The sequence below is a fragment of the Akanthomyces muscarius genome, chromosome 5 (assembly GCF_028009165.1).
Source record: "Akanthomyces muscarius strain Ve6 chromosome 5, whole genome shotgun sequence".
Taxonomy (NCBI): Eukaryota; Fungi; Ascomycota; class Sordariomycetes; order Hypocreales; family Cordycipitaceae; genus Akanthomyces; species Akanthomyces muscarius.
The window spans coordinates 1510205-1527934 of record NC_079245.1 but is presented as its reverse complement, the minus strand read 5'-3'; the positions used below and the strand labels follow the sequence as shown (position 1 = coordinate 1527934).

The 17730-nt window shown below is 53.5% G+C and overlaps 3 protein-coding genes across 4 annotated transcripts; 2 read left to right on the top strand and 1 right to left on the bottom strand.

The window, feature by feature from the left end:
- Positions 1-589: 589 nt before the first annotated feature.
- LMH87_009793 (uncharacterized protein) lies at positions 590-8955 on the top strand (the record flags this gene model as incomplete). 2 transcript variants are annotated; one of them, XM_056196851.1, is made up of 17 exons in its annotated part: positions 590-643; positions 696-1862; positions 1928-1946; positions 2008-2138; positions 2191-2504; positions 2569-2683; positions 2737-4245; positions 4301-4460; positions 4510-4799; positions 4861-5148; positions 5203-5574; positions 5623-5709; positions 5781-5953; positions 6006-6682; positions 6744-8583; positions 8635-8887; positions 8941-8955. In XM_056196851.1, the coding sequence occupies 17 exons, from the start codon at positions 590-592 to the stop codon at positions 8953-8955; spliced, it is 7464 nt and encodes a 2487-aa protein (XP_056053957.1). The 2 variants fall into 2 exon arrangements, with proteins under 2 accessions (XP_056053957.1, XP_056053958.1); XM_056196852.1 differs by lacking the exons at positions 6006-6682; positions 6744-8583; positions 8635-8887; positions 8941-8955 and having other exon boundaries at positions 5203-5570; positions 5623-5630; positions 5686-5709; positions 5781-5803.
- A 721-nt stretch (positions 8956-9676) lies between these two features.
- Positions 9677-14425, top strand: LMH87_009792 (uncharacterized protein; the record flags this gene model as incomplete). The annotated part of the gene is made up of 2 exons (XM_056196849.1): positions 9677-14296; positions 14357-14425. 2 exons carry the CDS (start codon positions 9677-9679, stop codon positions 14423-14425), a joined length of 4689 nt encoding a protein of 1562 aa, XP_056053956.1.
- A 922-nt stretch (positions 14426-15347) lies between these two features.
- On the bottom strand, positions 15348-17225 carry LMH87_009791 (uncharacterized protein; the record flags this gene model as incomplete). Its single annotated transcript, XM_056196848.1, has 2 exons — positions 15348-16486; positions 16544-17225. The coding sequence occupies 2 exons, from the start codon at positions 17223-17225 to the stop codon at positions 15348-15350; spliced, it is 1821 nt and encodes a 606-aa protein (XP_056053955.1).
- Positions 17226-17730: the final 505 nt, after the last annotated feature.

The window sequence follows — 17730 nt, the reverse complement described above, 5'->3', positions numbered from 1 at the left end:
TTGATGAGCGAAAAAAAGAAGAAAAACTCACAGAGGCCTCGCTACGTAAGTAACGAGTTAAAGATGAATTTGAAACAAAAAGGGCAGCACTTGAAAAATTATACACGCTGTCAATAAAAACTTGGAATATGAATGGCTGCCGTGGTGCTTTTTTTTTGTTTCTGGGTCAGCATTTTATCAATCTGCAGTTCACAAAAAAAAAAAGAAAGACGCCCAAAGCAAGCCAATATATAGGTACAATAACAAATTGAATTCCGCAAGGTCAATATCTCATAAGATAGCAACTTCTTCTATCTTATTATACACAGTAATAAAATACACACCCCACCATTATAATAGCTTTATGGAATTAAAATAATACTGTTGCTCGCTAGTAGCCTTTTTTCGAGCCAAAAAGCGATTCAGTTTATTAACACAAACCTGCGCAGGCCCGCAAGCTCGCTCATTAAACGCAACAAGGGCACGCACCACCAGGCGGGGTAACTCCTGCATACTGACCGCCGGTGATGCATGCCAACAACATAGAGCATATGCAACAATACAGCATGAACATCTTATCGTTCTTGACCAGCATCGAAATGCAGATACAATGAGCGGTGACGTAGGATTGGTAGGCTATCTTGTCCATAGAATTGGTGCCAAGGTAAGCTCTCATCGAATATAAACCATCGCCACATCATACTAACTAGTCGAAGCTGCCTCAACGCGTAGGAGCGAGCGGCACACGGCCAGATGACGACGACGTTGTGCAAACAACACAAGCAACACTCATTAAGCTCAGCAGAACGAGAGCTAGTGTTGTGATTGACTCTCTCCTTGACCTGCTGGAGGACCTCTCACGGCCCTTCGCAAACATCTCAGCCCATCCAAGCCACATCCTCCAGTCCGAACTGTACGTCTTGAGTCTCGTATCAGCATGCTGCTCAGCCAACTGGTCAGCTAGAAAGAATGAGGGGCTATCGCCAGAAAAGCTGAGTGAGGAGCTCGTGACTCGCCTATTTGATGTATTCAAATCGGTTCTTGAGCCCATACCAGACGATTATGTGCTTCCCGCACAAACGCTCCTCGACCAAACATCTGTGGCCAACATCACGATTCCACGGTCTGGCAGAGGATCGACTGCAGGCACAACCATCGGTTTTACGGATGGCCCAGACTCTTTGGACTCTCAGCTGGTTGAAATTGACAGGCATGTGAAAGTAATCGTGGAGTATATGACTGTCTCAAGTTGGACAGTAACATTTCGCTACATTCGCAACGTCATTCAAAGTGTACGTTCTGCAATTGGAGACTCCCATACAGATATGGCCAAAAGCACTCAGCAGCATGAACGTGGCGCTTTGATCGTTCTTAGGCTGCTGTCCTTCTGCTGGGTTGACGGATCGAAGCTCGGGCTTCTCATACAGGAGCTTTGCTCTAACTATCTTCACTTCAGAGGGCCATATCAAAACACTGTGGCAGTGGCGATACCTCTTTTAATCACACGATGGATAGACAGATACCCTGATGAGTTCGTCATGCTTCATCGGCTTCACAAGAGGCTAGACGGTGGTGCAGATACCTTGTTTGATATGACGCAAACCGCCACAGAAACAACCAGGCGCAAAGTCTATCTATATCCTCTTCAAACGACCCTGCTGTTTCTGATGCCTGATGTTTTCGAAGTGGCCAGTAACTTACGGGAGTCCAAAGGCCACAGTGTCATCAAGAAAGTATCCTTTCTTGATAGTCTGCGGAAGGCACTCAGGAATGGAAATGAACAGGCAGGCTACTGCCTTGTTTCCCTTCTTCGAGTTGCTCGTCACTTCGATGTCGAGAGTGACTCGGCACTTGTCAGCTATGCGATGGACGTGCAAGATGAGGTGCGCGATGCCATATTTCGTCCCTCTCTCGCCCCCGCCGCCGCTCTTCCAGTCTGGGACCAGAGCATGATTACTGCGGCACTTGTGAGCCTATCCTATCTAAATTTAGATGGCTGCGTTGACAATCTTTATGGCGATTGTGTAGCGTCCTCTGCTCCAGATGGATTCAAGCTTGCCATGATCCAGGCCTGCTGCTACTTTGCCCAGCTGCCTGAGCCAGAGAAGTATGGAGAGCTATTTGATCAGTCCATACCGTTGATGAAAACACAGCTCGAGGTAAAGTGAACGACCTCCACCTCCGCGGATAAGCGTGCTGACGATTCTGCAGAAGGAAGAGCATTGTCATCATGATGAGATACATCGAGACAAGGAAAGGGGTAGAACGAACATGATTTGCAGTATTTTGAAATACTTGAGCATAGATCAATCACCAATTATTGGGGAACTCTCGGGACCGACGTTGGATTCCGTGTTTTTCAAGACGATCCTGCTCTGCGCTGTATCCGCTGAGCTCGCCGTTCGACAACAGGCTGCTGAAGTTATCGAAAGGCTGCATGCTGAGCTTCCGATTCTCGTTGGCGAATTCGACAGCAGAGTAGAGCCAGACATGCTCGAACTGCGGAGGGGAGTTTGGAACCGCAGGTCAGTAATATCTTAAAAATACCGCCTTGTGCTAGTACATACAGCGCTGATAGAACCCGAACAGCTCGAACATAATTCTCCATCTTAGCGAGCGGCTTGTAAATGAAAAGGATCAGCCTGTTCTCGCGGAGATTCACAGCTATTTGAAGGATCGTATGGTCCTCCTTCGGAGGCTGCCGGTATGAGATCCTTTGTCTGCTCACGTTCCTACTGCCGCTGACATGGCCCAAAGGGGCTTTCACATGTACCTGATGGCATCTCGAACTTAGTCGCCAGCACATCGAAGCTGGAAACTGCACTGCTAGTATCATTGTGCTCCCCAGGCATCGAAGACTGTGAGATCGCCGCATCCTGTCTCAACATCTTCGTGGAAGAATGTCGATGGGTGAATAATCACTCCGAATCCGCAAAATACTGTTCAGCGATCCTCCGGAATGCCGACACATTTCAGGAGATAGCCTCGCCCACGTTCCGAGTGACTGGGCTTGTTGCCTTCCAGAAAAGGACAAGAGGTCTTCTTCGCCGGATCAAATATCCCACCGCAGGCATCATCCATGCATGGGGGACAGCATTTGATACCTGGATATATCTGGGTAGACAAGTATCGGCGACGTCGGCCGATGCCACAGATGCCACCACGCTCTCACAATGGCGAGACTTAGGCGGTTTTCTTGCCTCCATGGGGGGCATCTGCACAGCCCAACAGGCTCTCGCACAGGAAGAGCTCTCGCTGAGCAACTTGCGGTGGATTGACGGTCATTCTGCCGGCGAGGACCAGGAGACCCTGCTGGTGAGATATCTTCGGCTGGGCATCCAGCTCATGAGCTGCGCAAACGTCAAAGTAAGAGAAACCATGCGAGATATATTCGCCCATGAAGTACCATCCTGCCTGTATCAACCTCTCTTTAATTCTCTGGAATCTGAGGTTGAGGTCTTCTTCACCGGCGCCTTTGCTCCTAACGCGGAACGAGCGCAGGACAGCGATATTGTCTTTGCCGAACAAGCTGTCTCCCTGCTGAAAGACATGGTCGAGCGCCTAGATACCCCCCAAGACCTTGCTGCTGCTTCGTCTGTGCACCTTGGCTCGCTCACTCTCAGTTTTGCCAAATTTATTGCCGACACCACCGACTCATCGACATCACTGCGCATCAAAATACGAATCTGCCAGCTTTCTGAAGCAGTGATGCGCAGGAAAGAGCACCTCAATCTCCGAGATGACGTCCTGATACGCAACCAGCTACTGGAATACATCATTGGATGGATCCGGACTCCCGGCGCTACGTTGGAGCCGAGCCGAGGAACGTCAAGACTGGAGGAGCTAGAGCGGATGCAAAAAGATCTTACCAGGGCATGCTTAAAGGCACTCTCAGACCTCACATTCAGATTGCCACTGCAAACACAGGATATACAGTCGGACGCTGGCATGAGCGCGAAGAAATCAGAGCTCTTTCAGCGCTACTTTAAGCGCTTTCTCGATCTTATCAGTACTGGGGGACCAGAGGTTGTCTCTGAGCCCGCAGATGGGCTTTCAGGCTCCGAGATGGCCATAACCATTCTATCAAATCTTCTCAGTGCAAATATCGACGTCGGTTTAAAGCACTCACTTTCTCATGGCTATCACGACAGCGTTGAGGTCCGAACTGTATTCGTCAAAGTATTGTATAACATCCTGACGCAGGGCACCGAATTCAGTAATTTGTCAGATTCCGCCGTCAGCGAGAGATATGAGGAGCTCCTTGGGGTATGCCATCCATGCTCGCATGCCATATATTACGCGACTAATCAATCAACTGTAGCTTCTTACGAAAGATCTATCCTTGGCTGTGTCCATGAGCTCCATCTGTCCCGGCGCGGAGATCGATGAGCTCACCGTGTGTCTCTTGATCGTCTTTGAACAAAGAGGTCGCACGTTTGAGCTCCTGGAAGCTCTCATCAAAGAAGAAATAGAACAAACTGGTAATTCGCACGGGTACGATTAGGTTTGCTCTGCTGCTAACAAGACTAGAACATGCCAACGAAATTCTGAGGAGAAGCTGCGTAGCCACCAAGATGTTATCGTTGTATGCCAAGTGGAAAGGCTTCAAATATCTGCAGGGGACGCTGCACAAGATTCTAGACAGGCTCATGATGACCTCGCAGGAGCTTGACCTGGAGCTCGACCCAGCCAGGGTTTCTTCCGCAGAAGAGCTGAAAAAGAACGCCGCACAGCTCCAGATTGTAGCCAAGGTGTTTATGGACGACATCTGCGGCTCGGCCCCGAGCATTCCGCCTTCTTTTCGAAAGATTTGCAGTATCGTACGTTGATCATACGCCTACCCGAGTGTCCAATCCATGCTCAGTATGTTAACAAGCGCAGATCCACGATGCTGTTCTGCCACGGTTTCCAGATGCCAAATATACAGCCGTAGGTGCGTTTATCTTCCTGCGCTTCTTCTGTCCTGCGATAGTGGCACCAGAAGCGGAGGGTCTTGTCGACGCGCCGCCACCGAAGGAGCTCCGTCGAGGGCTGCTGCTCATTGCCAAGGTCATCCAGAACCTTGCCAACAACGTTCTCTTTGGCACCAAAGAGCCGTACATGTTCCCCTTGAACCGGTTCCTGGTGGAGAACATCTCAGTCGTGACAAGTTTCCTTCGCACGATCTCTGTGAGCAACCAGTAGTCATATTGCTCGCTCTAAGCTGACCCGAGCTTGCAACAGGTACCCCCGGCCTCTGTAGATATTGCCGTCACCAAAGAAACGACCGATTTCGGCTCCTGCGTGTCCTTCCACCGTTTTTTATATGACCACTGGGACCACCTGCGCCAGACTTTGGTTGCTAGGGAGCGTCGAGAGTATCTCCGCCTCCAGGATAGCTCGCCGCGCAGCCACTCTCCTGTCTTTGAGCCGTTGCGCAACCTCATCACGAATCTAGGCCCGCCTCCTCTGGCGATATCCTGGAACAGGCCGCATATTGCCCTGAACGGACCACCACTGTATTCACGCTTCCAGAACTTCATGCTACGTAATGCCTTCCGCAGCACAGAGTCGTTTCTGACGTCGCGTACCATCTTTGACGGCGGTGTTACGCAGGTGAGCCAAGGTACCAGCGCAAGTGAGAAGTATCTAACTCTTGTCTAGGACGGCTTGTCGACGATACTGATAATCCTTCGCTACAGTGAGACGGAGGGTATCGATCACGAGACACTGCTGCACTGCTTCCTGAAGGTGAGCTCCACCGCATGGTCTTTGCTAAGGGCCTCGTCTTGCATACACGATCAGGAACTAATCTGAGGCAGATTGCAAGCCGGCTATGGCATGAGCCCTTCAGCGTTCTCATCGATGCGACTTGCTATAGTGGCAAGAATGACCCCAAGGACGATTTCTTCAAGATGCTCGATCTCCTCATGCCCTGCGAGGTTTCGCAGAATCTTACCCGCATCTACATCTACAACATGAACAGCGCCTTCAAGTACGTACATAAGATGATGTCATGGTCTGGATCTGGTTAACCGCTGATCTAGACGATGCTTCCGGCGACTATTGAGGATCGTGACGAAGAATGAATGCAGCGCCTTCCACCCCAACAACGTTAAGTATCTACTGCCCGGGAACATGGACGAGATGCGGAGCCATTTCGTTCTCAGCACGCTCCAGGTTCCGAAAGAGCACTCCGCGATCGTCTCAGACATACGTTACTTTTATAACAACGCCACACGTCTGTCTAAATCAAAGGGCAAAGTGGAAGTTGGCATCAAGGTTGGCAGCCACCACGTACAGGTGACGACCCTCAAGCACCAGGAAATCTTCTCTAGCATGCGGCTGAGCACAACAATCAACGATATCTTCCGGCTCAGCGACATTGACGAAGCGGCAACGGCGATGCCGAGTGACGATGGATTTTCTTTCGGATTGCGTGCCGACGGCGGCCGCATCGTCATGTGCTTCACGAGTCCTCAGAAGGCGAACATCCTCCAGGCCATCAGGAACGCCAAGGCCAAGTATAGCAAAGACAACCGGATGCACAAGCCTATGGAGCGACTCCTCCGACCGCAAGATGTCCCTGGTACGTTGTTGAACCTCGCTTTCATGAATATGTCCAGCCTGGACCACCAGCTTCGGTTAGCTTCCTACAACCTGCTCGGCGCCCTATGCATCACATTCAAGTTCCGCACTGCCACGCGGCTTGTCTGCTCACGAGGTAAGATGCGATGAGAGGGGAGCAAAGTGCCCACGGGCCACCAGGCTAACCATGACCCCAGACCTTTCGATTCCCATCGACCCCACACGCTTCATTGTCAACATTAGCCGAGAGCTTGCCGCTTCAGAGCCCCAGCTCACGTGTGACTTCTTGTCGGAGTTCTTTGCCAGCTGGGAGACGTTCACGGAGGAACAGAAACCACTGAGCCTGGCGTACATGGCGCCTTGGCTGTCGGGCTTGCGGAGAGATGTGCTGACGGGCGAAATGGACGGCGAGAAAGGCAAGGAGAAGGTGGCCACCATTTTTCGCAAATTCATTGACATGATCGCGCTGGACCAATCTCTGAGCTATGCGCTGGACCAGTTTGTGTGGCCGTCACTCGGCCAGGACGAGGTGCTGCTCGACATCTTCCTCGAGGAAGTCATGAAGATGGCCATCGGCTTCGGCACGCAGCAGGACATTGTTGAAACAGTGGCGTCTACGGTGGCCAATATCGGTACGGTGACACTACGTGCGCGATTCTTGTCAAGGCTGCGAAAGGCGCTAAACCGTTCTTCGCTGCGGCCGACGAAGAACCTGCCTGACAACGCGGTCTGGCCCGAGATATGCATCATGCTGCAGATATGCACCTCACTGTCCTTCAGCAGTGGCGTGCAGTCCCAGCTCTTCTTGCCCGAGATATTTCATATCGTCACAATGTTGGTCAATACCGGCAGCGCCAACGTAAGGGTGCAAGTGCACAGGCTGCTTACCAACACCGTCCACGCCGTCTGCACGTCTTTTATCCTGGATGAGTCCAAGTTTACCAAGCTTCGCGCGTCCTTAGATGTACTTTCGGAACCCCGCAGCGGCATCTTCTCCTCGCCACCTTCTGCCAGGAGGGAAGCGGCGTCGGACTCTCTCGCCGGAGACGAAGGGTCGCCGCTGCCGGCCATGGAGAATCTTGTGGCCATCCTGTTCGACATATGCACCGTGGCAGCGCCATCCGTTGACACGGCCAACGCCTGGAGGTCACGCTGGATGAGCTTGGTGGCAAGCACCGCGTTTCAGAACAATCCGGCTGTGCAGCCTCGCGCCTTTGCCGTCATGGGCTACCTGGCCAAGGAGGAGGTGGACGATGACCTACTATACCAGGTCCTGGTCGCGCTGCGCAACAGCGTTAGCCAATTTGGCGAGGACGGGCATAGCGAGATGCTCACATCCATCATCACCTGCCTGTCTCGGATGATGGCCAACCTCCCGTCCGCGTCTCGTTACGGACTGCAGCTGTTCTGGCTGGCCATGTCCCTCATCCGGCTCGTGCCAGGCAACCTCTTCAACTGCACCGCGCAGTTCCTAGAGGCGCTGTTGATCAACATCGGCAACATCGGCGGGGTGCGAGGCGATAAGGTGATCCCGATGCTGCTGCACAGCCGCAGCCAGCTGGACGAGGCCGTGGAGCCACTGGACGAGGCCTACGGCATCCATTTCGATGAAGACAACTTCCACTTTGCCGTGTGTGCCTGCCTGGTCCGCGGCCTGACGGACCACACGACCCGGTTGGCGGCCGTGCGGGTGCTCTGGTCATTCCTAGAGATGACGGCACCGGCGTCGCAGCTGTCGGCGAAGCTCGTCCACACCATGGTCGACTCGCCTTATCTTGCGCTCATGCTCGCCCGCTGCGTAGACCAGGACAATTTCCGCGACAACATGTGGCTGGCGGGCATTAACCCAGAGGGCATCAGCGGCATGCTGGAAGGCAGCCGGCGCCGCCACGCTGACGTCATGGAGGATAGAGACTTGCTCCTCATGTCCGCGATTGAGCTGGTGGATTTCCAGTACCTGGAGGATACCGTCCAGGCGAGGACCTTGTTGTGGCTCAATGAGCTGGCGCTGTCGAGACGAACCGTCTTTGCCTATCTGTGAGTGTCGCGCCTCTACAACGTCTTACCTACGATATTAATGCTGGCTAGGTGTGGTGCGATGCCGTCTATTCTCAACGATGTGCTCATGCACGGACAGGACTCCGCCGCCCTCGAGGCAGCGCACACACTTGTGCGAACGCTCACGTCAGAGAGGGAATACGCCAACGCTACGGGGTCCATGGAGTCGCTGGAGGAGGCGCTGGAGGAAATGGGCTTTCGCGGCTTGTGGAAAGCCTCGTTCCAGGAGATGACGGAAGAAAACAGGGCTGAGTGCTTCGAACTGACGGAGAAGCTGATCGAGGTAAGCACCGCTGTCCCGCTGCAGGTGTGCAGATGCTAATCAGAGGTACTTAGCTCATTGTGATTTAAACGCCGGGGGCGTGTCACACAGGCATGTGTGAAGCGGGCCGTGTTAGTGGCACGAAAGCGCTACACTGAGGTACCTCAGCTTGAGATGCCTCAAGTACCTTGTCCAGGCCCCATGTCGAGTCCCCACTCAAAATAGAACGGTCAGTGGCATCGGTGCTGTGTAGCCTGTAGGGCGCTGCAGCCAGAACGGGAACTATTAGTTACTGTGAATCGAAAGAAGTTATCTAGGATTAACAGGGTAAATACAGTAGAGAGCAAAAGTAGGAAAACAAGAAATTGGGAGAAATCATGCACATGAATAGAATAACATGAAATCTTCTCCTGATTCTTCGAGGCCATTGCGCGGGCACCTAGCTCTTCTCCCACAGCTTCGTCTGCGCCGCCAGAAGCCCATACCCCCAGATGCAAGGAGCAGCATCGCATCGCTACTATACAAGGAGTCAATACAGGACGCCGCCTTCGATCATGAGTTGTGGCCAGATACATAGGATGAAACGAGCAGAGAATGAGAGATTCCAACAAATCTGGCTTCGGGCCAGCCCTGAGATCACACAAGGTCTCCACTCAACTAATCTAACCGATACCGGCCGCATTCATGCCACTTGCAAAAAGTTAGTCACATTTTTGGGATGCCACCATATCTCCTCGTACACCTTCCCAGCTCTGCACCTGGGTATGGCAGCTGTCTAACAGGCATTTTTTCGCATCAATATCGCGCAAAATGGCCGAATCAGCGTCAGAGTCTCCCGTAATTATCCCCATCCTGGGCCAGCCCAGCATCGTGGTCGACAATGGCCTCTGGGCAGATTACATCGTACAGGACCTATTGAACAATGTCGCCTCGTCCACGTACGTCCTCATCACTGACACGAACCTGCACAACACCTACGTGCCGCGATTTCGAGCGAGTTTTGAGAACATCACCAAAGGCCAAAGCGCCCGTCTTCTCACGTACACGATCCCACCTGGCGAAGCTTCCAAGAATAGAGAAACAAAGGGCGAGGTCGAGGACTGGATGCTTTCACAGCAATGCACGCGCGACACAGTCATTGTTGCTCTTGGAGGCGGTGTCATTGGCGACATGATCGGCTACGTTGCCGCCACGTTCATGCGCGGCGTCCGCTTCGTGCAGATTCCGACCACGCTACTGGCCATGGTCGACTCGTCCATTGGTGGCAAGACGGCCATTGACACCCCCATGGGCAAGAACTTGGTTGGAGCTTTCTGGCAACCGCGGAGAATCTACATCGATCTGCAGTTCCTAGAGACCTTACCCGTCCGCGAGTTTATTAATGGGATGGCCGAGGTGGTCAAGACGGCCGCCATCTGGAACGAGACTGAATTCGAATTTCTGGAAGCATCTGCCTCCAAGATCCTTGCCTGCGTCCGATCGCGGGCTACCGACCGCCTGATGCCAATCAAAAATACGCTGAAGCGCATCGTTGTGGGCTCTGCCGGTGTCAAAGCCGAGGTCGTCTCCAGCGATGAGCGGGAGGGTGGCCTTCGCAATCTCCTCAACTTTGGTCACTCCATTGGCCACGGTATCGAGGCCATCCTCACGCCACAGCTACTTCATGGTGAAGCTGTCGCCATTGGTATGGTCAAAGAAGCAGAGCTGGCCCGCCACCTGGGCGTTCTGCGCCCCGAGGCCGTCGCCAGGCTGGTCAAGTGCATCGCGGCATACGGCCTACCTATCTCGCTACAAGACAAGCGCGTGCAGCGCCTGACCGCAGGCAGGCTCTGTCCTGTGGACGTGGTCCTCCAGAAGATGGCCGTTGACAAGAAGAACGACGGTCTGAAGAAGAAGATCGTACTCCTATCCGCCGTTGGAAAGACGTACGAGCCAAAGGCGAGTGTCGTGGACGATCAGAGCATCAGAACCATTCTCTCACCGGCTGTCGTCGTCTCGCCCATGGTGCCTACCGATCTCAACGTCACTGTAAGCCCACCGGGCTCTAAAAGCATTTCCAACAGAGCACTGGTCCTCGCCGCGCTCGGTTCTGGGTCCTGCAAAATTAAGAACCTGCTGCACTCAGACGACACAGGCTACATGCTTTCCGCTATTGCCAAGCTTCGCGGCGCCTCGTACTCTTGGGAGGCTGGGGGTGAACTTCTGGTTGTCAATGGCAACGCCGGCAAGCTGAGTTCGAGCAGCGAAGAGCTCTACATTGGAAATGCCGGAACCGCTTCCCGTTTTCTGACCACCGTTGCCGCGCTCTGTTCGCCTAGCGATGCTGCCAAGTCCGTTGTTCTGACCGGCAACTCTCACATGAAAGCGCGCCCCATTGGCCCGCTCGTCGATGCGCTGAGGTTAAATGGAGTGTCTATCGAGTACATGGAGCAGGAGAAGAGCTTACCCCTGAGGATCGGCTCCTCTAGTGGGTTCGAAGGAGGAGTCATCGAGCTCGCCGCCACGATCTCATCTCAATACGTCTCGTCGATCCTCATGGCCGCTCCTTATGCCAAGAACCCTGTCACTCTGAAGCTCGTTGGCGGGAAGCCCATCTCGCAGCTGTATATCGATCTCACGGTCGCCATGATGAAGTCGTTTGGCGTTTCCGTGACGGCGTCCACCACAGAACCGCATACGTACCACATCCCGCAGGGCACGTACAAGAACCCCCCAGAGTACGTAATTGAAGGCGACGCAAGCTCGGCAACATATCCGCTGGCCATGGCGGCCATTACGGGAACTACCTGCACGATCCCCAACATCGGCTCGGCCTCGCTCCAGGGAGACGCGCGCTTCGCCGTCGACGTTCTCCGTCCTATGGGCTGCACCGTCGAACAGACGGAGACGTCGACAACCGTCACGGGACCGAAGCTTGGGGCACTGAAGCCTTTGCCACATGTCGACATGGAGCCTATGACAGATGCCTTCTTGACCGCCTCTGTCTTGGCTGCTGTTGCTGGTGGCAAAACACAAATCACAGGCATTGCAAACCAACGAGTCAAGGAGTGCAACCGCATCGCGGCCATGAGAATACAGCTGGCCAAGTTCGGTGTCAAGTGTGCGGAGCTCGATGATGGTATCGAGGTTTTTGGTATCGCACCAGGCAATCTCAAGACACCAGCCAAGGGCATCTTCTGCTATGATGACCACCGTGTAGCCATGAGCCTGAGTGTCTTGTCTGTTGTGGCCCCAGCTGGTGCCGTCATCACTCAGCAGGATTGCGTTGGCAAGACCTGGCCTGGCTGGTGGGACACCATGTCCCAGTCCTTCAAGGTCCGCCTGGATGGCACGGACAAGTGCAAGGCCGAAGAAGAGGATATACCGGCAGCCGCAGGCGCAGATGGTCGCTCCGTATTTCTCATTGGCATGCGCGGCGCCGGCAAGACTACCGCCGGAAACTGGATCGCAAAGAGCCTCGGCTGGAAATCAGTCGACCTTGACCATGAGCTCGAGCGCCGCTGTGGTCAGTCCATTCCAGAGATTATCGCGAAACACGGCTGGGAGGGATTCCGTAAGCAGGAGCTTCAGTTGCTCCAAGATGTCGCGGAAAAGCAGCCCCTCGGCTACGTTTTCTCCTGTGGCGGTGGAATCGTGGAAACCCCCGAGGCGAGAGACCTTCTTCAGGGCTACGCTGGCAGCGGAGGCAAGGTAATATTGATCCAGCGCAACATCGACGAAGTGATGCAGTACCTGGAGAGAGACAAGTCGCGACCTGCATACAGCTCGGAAATTAGGGGCGTGTATAATCGCCGCAAGACTTGGTACAAGCAATGCAGCAACTACAGCTACTACAGTATCCACACCAACGAGCCCACCGGCAAAAGCCTCATCCCGAACGATTTTGTCCGCTTTGTGTCGACCGTCTTTGGCAAAGCCACGCAGCTTCCACAATTACGCAAAAAGACGCAAAGTTTCTTCGTTTCTCTAACACTCCCGGACTTATCTACCGCTACCAACATACTGCCCAAGGCAGTTGTTGGCTCGGATGCTGTCGAGCTCCGCGTCGATCTCCTGAAGAGCCAAGACATAGATTTTGTGACGGAGCAGGTATCAATCCTCAGACAGCATACAGGCCTACCCATCATCTTCACGGTTCGTACCGTGTCGCAAGGCGGATCGTTCCCTGATGATTCCATTGAAGCTCTACTAGCGCTGTATCATCTTGGTTTGCAGCTTGGCTCGGAATATCTCGACGTGGAAATCACGGCACCAGATGAGATACTGGAATCTGTCAGCTCTGCACGAGGCCATACAAAGCTGATTGCTTCGCACCACGATCCTCGTGGTGCGCTCTCATGGCGAAATGCTTCTTGGATCGCACACTACAATCGCGCTCTGCAGTACGGCGACATCATCAAGCTCGTGGGTATAGCCCAGAAAGTCGAGGATAATTTTGATCTGCTTCGATTCAAGTCCAGGATGGCATCCGATCAAGGCCCACCTCTCATCGCCGTCAACATGGGGTCGGCTGGCCAGCTCAGCCGCGTGCTGAACGGATTTCTGACGCCTGTATCGCACCCAGCACTGCCATTTAAAGCTGCCCCTGGGCAGCTGAGTGCTTCGGAGATTCGGCAAGCGCTTGCACTTGTCGGAGAATCGAAGTCCCTCAACTTTCATCTCTTCGGAAAGCCCATTTCGCAGTCGCGATCGCCTGCGCTCCATAACGGGTTGTTCGGCCAATGCGGCCTCCCTCACCAGTACCATCTCTTGGAAACAGACAACGTAGCGGACGTAAAAGCTACGCTGCGGGATCCTAGCTTTGGTGGTGCATCTGTCACCATTCCTCTCAAGCTCGATATCATCGACGAGCTAGACGACCTCACAGAAGCGGCACGTACAATTGGCGCCGTCAATACGGTCATACCAGTATTTGGTACTGCAGAAGATGGCACACCGCGTCTCCTCGGAGACAATACGGACTGGAAAGGAATTGCATATGCACTCCGGGAGGGGGGGCTTAGGGAGGTCTCCAGCGAGTCTGCTGCCATGGTGGTCGGGTCAGGCGGGACTACAAGGGCTGCGGTGTTCGCGTTGCACTCTCTCGGATTTAGCCGCATCTACGTGGTTGGGCGCACGGCCAAGAACGTTACGGCTATGATTGCAGATTTTCCCAACAGCTACAACTTGCAGGCTGTCACAGATGCCGCAACAATCACAACGCTACCCAACGTGATTGTCAGCACGATTCCTGGCGACAAGCCCATCGACCCTGTGACCGAGAAGGTCATCAGTGGAGTTGTCAACGCCTCTGCTACAGCCTCACAACAGCGTGTCCTTTTGGACATGGCGTACAAGCCTCGCGAAACCCCAGCTGTGAAACTGGCTGAAAGCGCTGGTTGGCCTACCATTCCCGGACTTGAGGTTCTCGCGTCTCAAGGCTGGTACCAGGTTAGTCAGATATACGTGGCGTTCATATTTTTGGCGGGAAAATACTAATCAAGAAAGCAGTTCCAACTTTGGACGGGCATCTCCCCACTGTACAATGATGCTAGACAGCTCGTTCAGGGGGGTCAGTAGATTTTAGACGCAAACATCACATGTCACTTAACATTACGAGTAAAGACACTGTTTAGACGGGTGATTCACATGCGTGATATTTGTTCTTTTGATTTGCCGGCCATTACCATGGGCTTCATTAACTCGTGTCGTATACCCAACTAAAAATACAGCTCCAGACTCTATACCCAATTCCAACAGCGCTTTAGAAAAAAACAAAATGAGCAAGGCTATAATAAACTCAAAGGTTTTTGTCCGCTGCGCACCCAAATATGCAATGCAGGACAAGGACAGAACTCCGCTTAGGGTATGACGTAAATGTGCAATTGAGACAGGGGTGGCGTAGAAGGTTGCTCGCTGTGGTGAAAAAAGCTCCGCTGAATGCTGACACAACTATGATGTAGCTTTCCGCGAAATAGAAAAAACAAATAACAAGAAAACAGCAGCTTAATCAAAGTTGTATCATCTCTTGACAGTACACTCGTAAAACTTGATATCGATGATGTATCAAAGTTGGCGGGCAAGGGCCCTAAATCAGAGCTAGTGCTTGATTGGCCACTTGGCCTTGCCTCTCGACACCCAGGGAGAGGGACTGGAGAGACATATCGCCGCATGATGATGCCAGTGCTGATACGCAGAGACAACGGCTTGATTTCGAGTGGCCGAAAGCGAATGAAATGCGCCGTGGTGATGTCAGCCCACGAGAGAGTGACGTCAGCGGTGTGGATCGACAAGGACCCTGCAGCTGGACGAGACGAGAGGCTCCATAATTCTCGTGTTGATTGGCTCGATGGCCTAGTTTGTGGATATACTGACCCCACCACCGTCAAAGGGTTCAGTGGGCGACACGCCCCCCCTCTCTCTGCATTCGCTCGACTGTGTACGGGCGTACAGATGGCCCGAGGAGGCCGGTACACAATATGCCTGAGTGCGAATATCGTCATCAGACGACTCGTCTGCGATGCTTGCCTGGAAGCTCTGCCTCGGGATGGCACACACGGTAGTGCCTGGTGAGTGCGTCGGCGCGGCTGAAGGTCTTCTCCACAGTGCAAAGATCGCACTGGACCTTGTGCTTTCGCTCATTGTGGATAGTGTCTTCGTGGCGAGTCAAATCGTATGGGCGAGAGAAGATGGTACTGCACGGCTTGCCTGTGCTGGGGTTGATGCGATCGCAACGATGCGGGCCAGCTTGACTGTTCAGCACGGACGCCGGCATACTGTTGTCCTGTGGCCTCAAGGCTCCAAGATTCTGTGACTGGCGATGTCCCTCCCGTTTATGTTTTTGAAGCTGGACAGGTGTATCAAATCGTAGAGAACACCCGTGATATGTGCACGTGTACGTGCCGCTGTCAGCGCCGACTCGGGATGGCCGCTTGCCGCTTGCATCCGTCTTCGCTTCGGAGACACTGCTTCCTGACGATCCGAGTCTCGGTGGCGTGATATCGTTGATTTCTTGTGCACGTGCAACGAAAGGATATTGTTGCGGTATCCTATTCTCGATCGACATATCGTTGTAGTGCCTTTGGCTGGCTGGTGTTTCTTGCGCCGAAGGAAGCTGGACATGGTTGGGCTCAGCCTCTGACGCCATGGCTTTGCTATAGGCGTCGAAGTCGAAGTCATTTGAGCCTTCTGGAAACAGAGAAAAGTTGGGTTCGCCATCAACCCCAGTAAACTCTATCATAGCATCCCGAGGCGAAATGGTTTTTGGCGTCTCGGGCTCGATGTCGCCTGTGGTGTGCGCGGCCAGGCTGACGCCAGAGTGCTGAGTCCTGCAGTCATGCCCTATCTTTGGTGCGGCTCCGAACGAGGTGCCGAAATCTTGCAACTGAGGTGGAGCGTATGGCGAGGTAGCCTGGAACGGTGAGAGACCGCGAGAGGCTGTGGAGGACGGCGAGTGGGCGGCATTCAGATGTTGGCTGTTGGCTGCATTGAGACGCTGGCTAAACAGCTGGTTGCGACTGGGGGCGTGATTCGCGGGATTCGCAGGCGATGATGACGTGATGGCGAAGCTCGGGTTGTAGAGCTCGTCGCCATACACATCCGTCATTGTGCGATCAAGCTTGGGAACATTTCCGTAGGCTGCTGCGTACCGAAGCTGTGAGCGTTTATCAGACATGGTAGGGTCGGTAACTCGCATACCTCTCCTGCGGTCAACATGATCGACGTCTCCCATGCTGGGCGTAGACGGCGAGTCTCCAGCAATAGAGCTGGTCACAGAAGCTGGGTGGGAGCGGCTTAACATGTGGCTGAACTCGGGAGCTGGAAGCAGTGAGCGATCAGTCCGATGGCGGTTCATGTGTCCCGACAGCGCGGCGGGATAGGCCATGTCAGGAGCGGCAGCATCGAGGTGTTGATAACCTGCGAAGGCATCGGTGGGCTTCGCAAACTGGTAGTATGCTCCCGCGTTGTGAACATTTGTATCGTTATTATACATTTCGTAGAAGGGCTCCGTCGCCGAATCGCTTATAGCAATTCTCGGGTTGGAGATGGTCTGTGTAAAAGGCGACGCCGGTCCAATGGAGCCGAGAGATGATAGCGAAGACTCTCTCTGGTGTGAACTGCGGCCCAATTTGGGCGTGAACTGCGAGATCGTGCCTATAGCGTCGGGCTGCATATGCGAGGACCGGATAAAGTCTCGGGGTGCAGTGTCGAGCGCTTCAGATGAGAGCTGTGTCGAGGCCCAGTTGTCGTAATCGAAGTCGTCAGCTAGTGAGGCTTCTTGGGCTTGAAGAGCGGCGAGGTGTTGCTGTGAAAGGTTGAACTGATGTGAGTTACTTTGCAAATTAGGGATGTAATTTGTAGCGGCTGATGTCGATGTCATGGTGTTGTAGATGGAAGCGAAAGGTAGGGGCGTGGGTGGCAAATCCGAAGAGGCAGGACTCTTTTATAGAAACAGAGCAGCATATGCAGATACCGGCCAGGCCGGTGTGTGAGTACTAGCCCCACTTTCAGAAAAAAGAGCTGCGGAGGGTGGGCGGGGGGGTGTGTGTAATCCCTGCGCGCTGATGTGTAATAGAGCGAAGCGGCGATGAGATCGAGTTGTCCCGAGAGGGTGCGGCCGTCGTACTTTTCGTCGTGCTCGACAAAGCAGCCAAGCAAATTTGCAAAAGTCCTGACACCCGGGGAGCATGCAACAGGTTTGTCAATAGTCGGAATGTGTCATGAGCCACAGCCTCGGCAATCTTCAACTAGCCACTTCCAGCACCGTCGACGGTTTTCTGTCTATGACTGTGTCGACGATTCTAAGAATCAGGCATTGTAGACTCGCGCATGTTGTTTTTGTCAGCAGATGGGAAGCATACAAACTCACACCTTGGAGCTTTCGG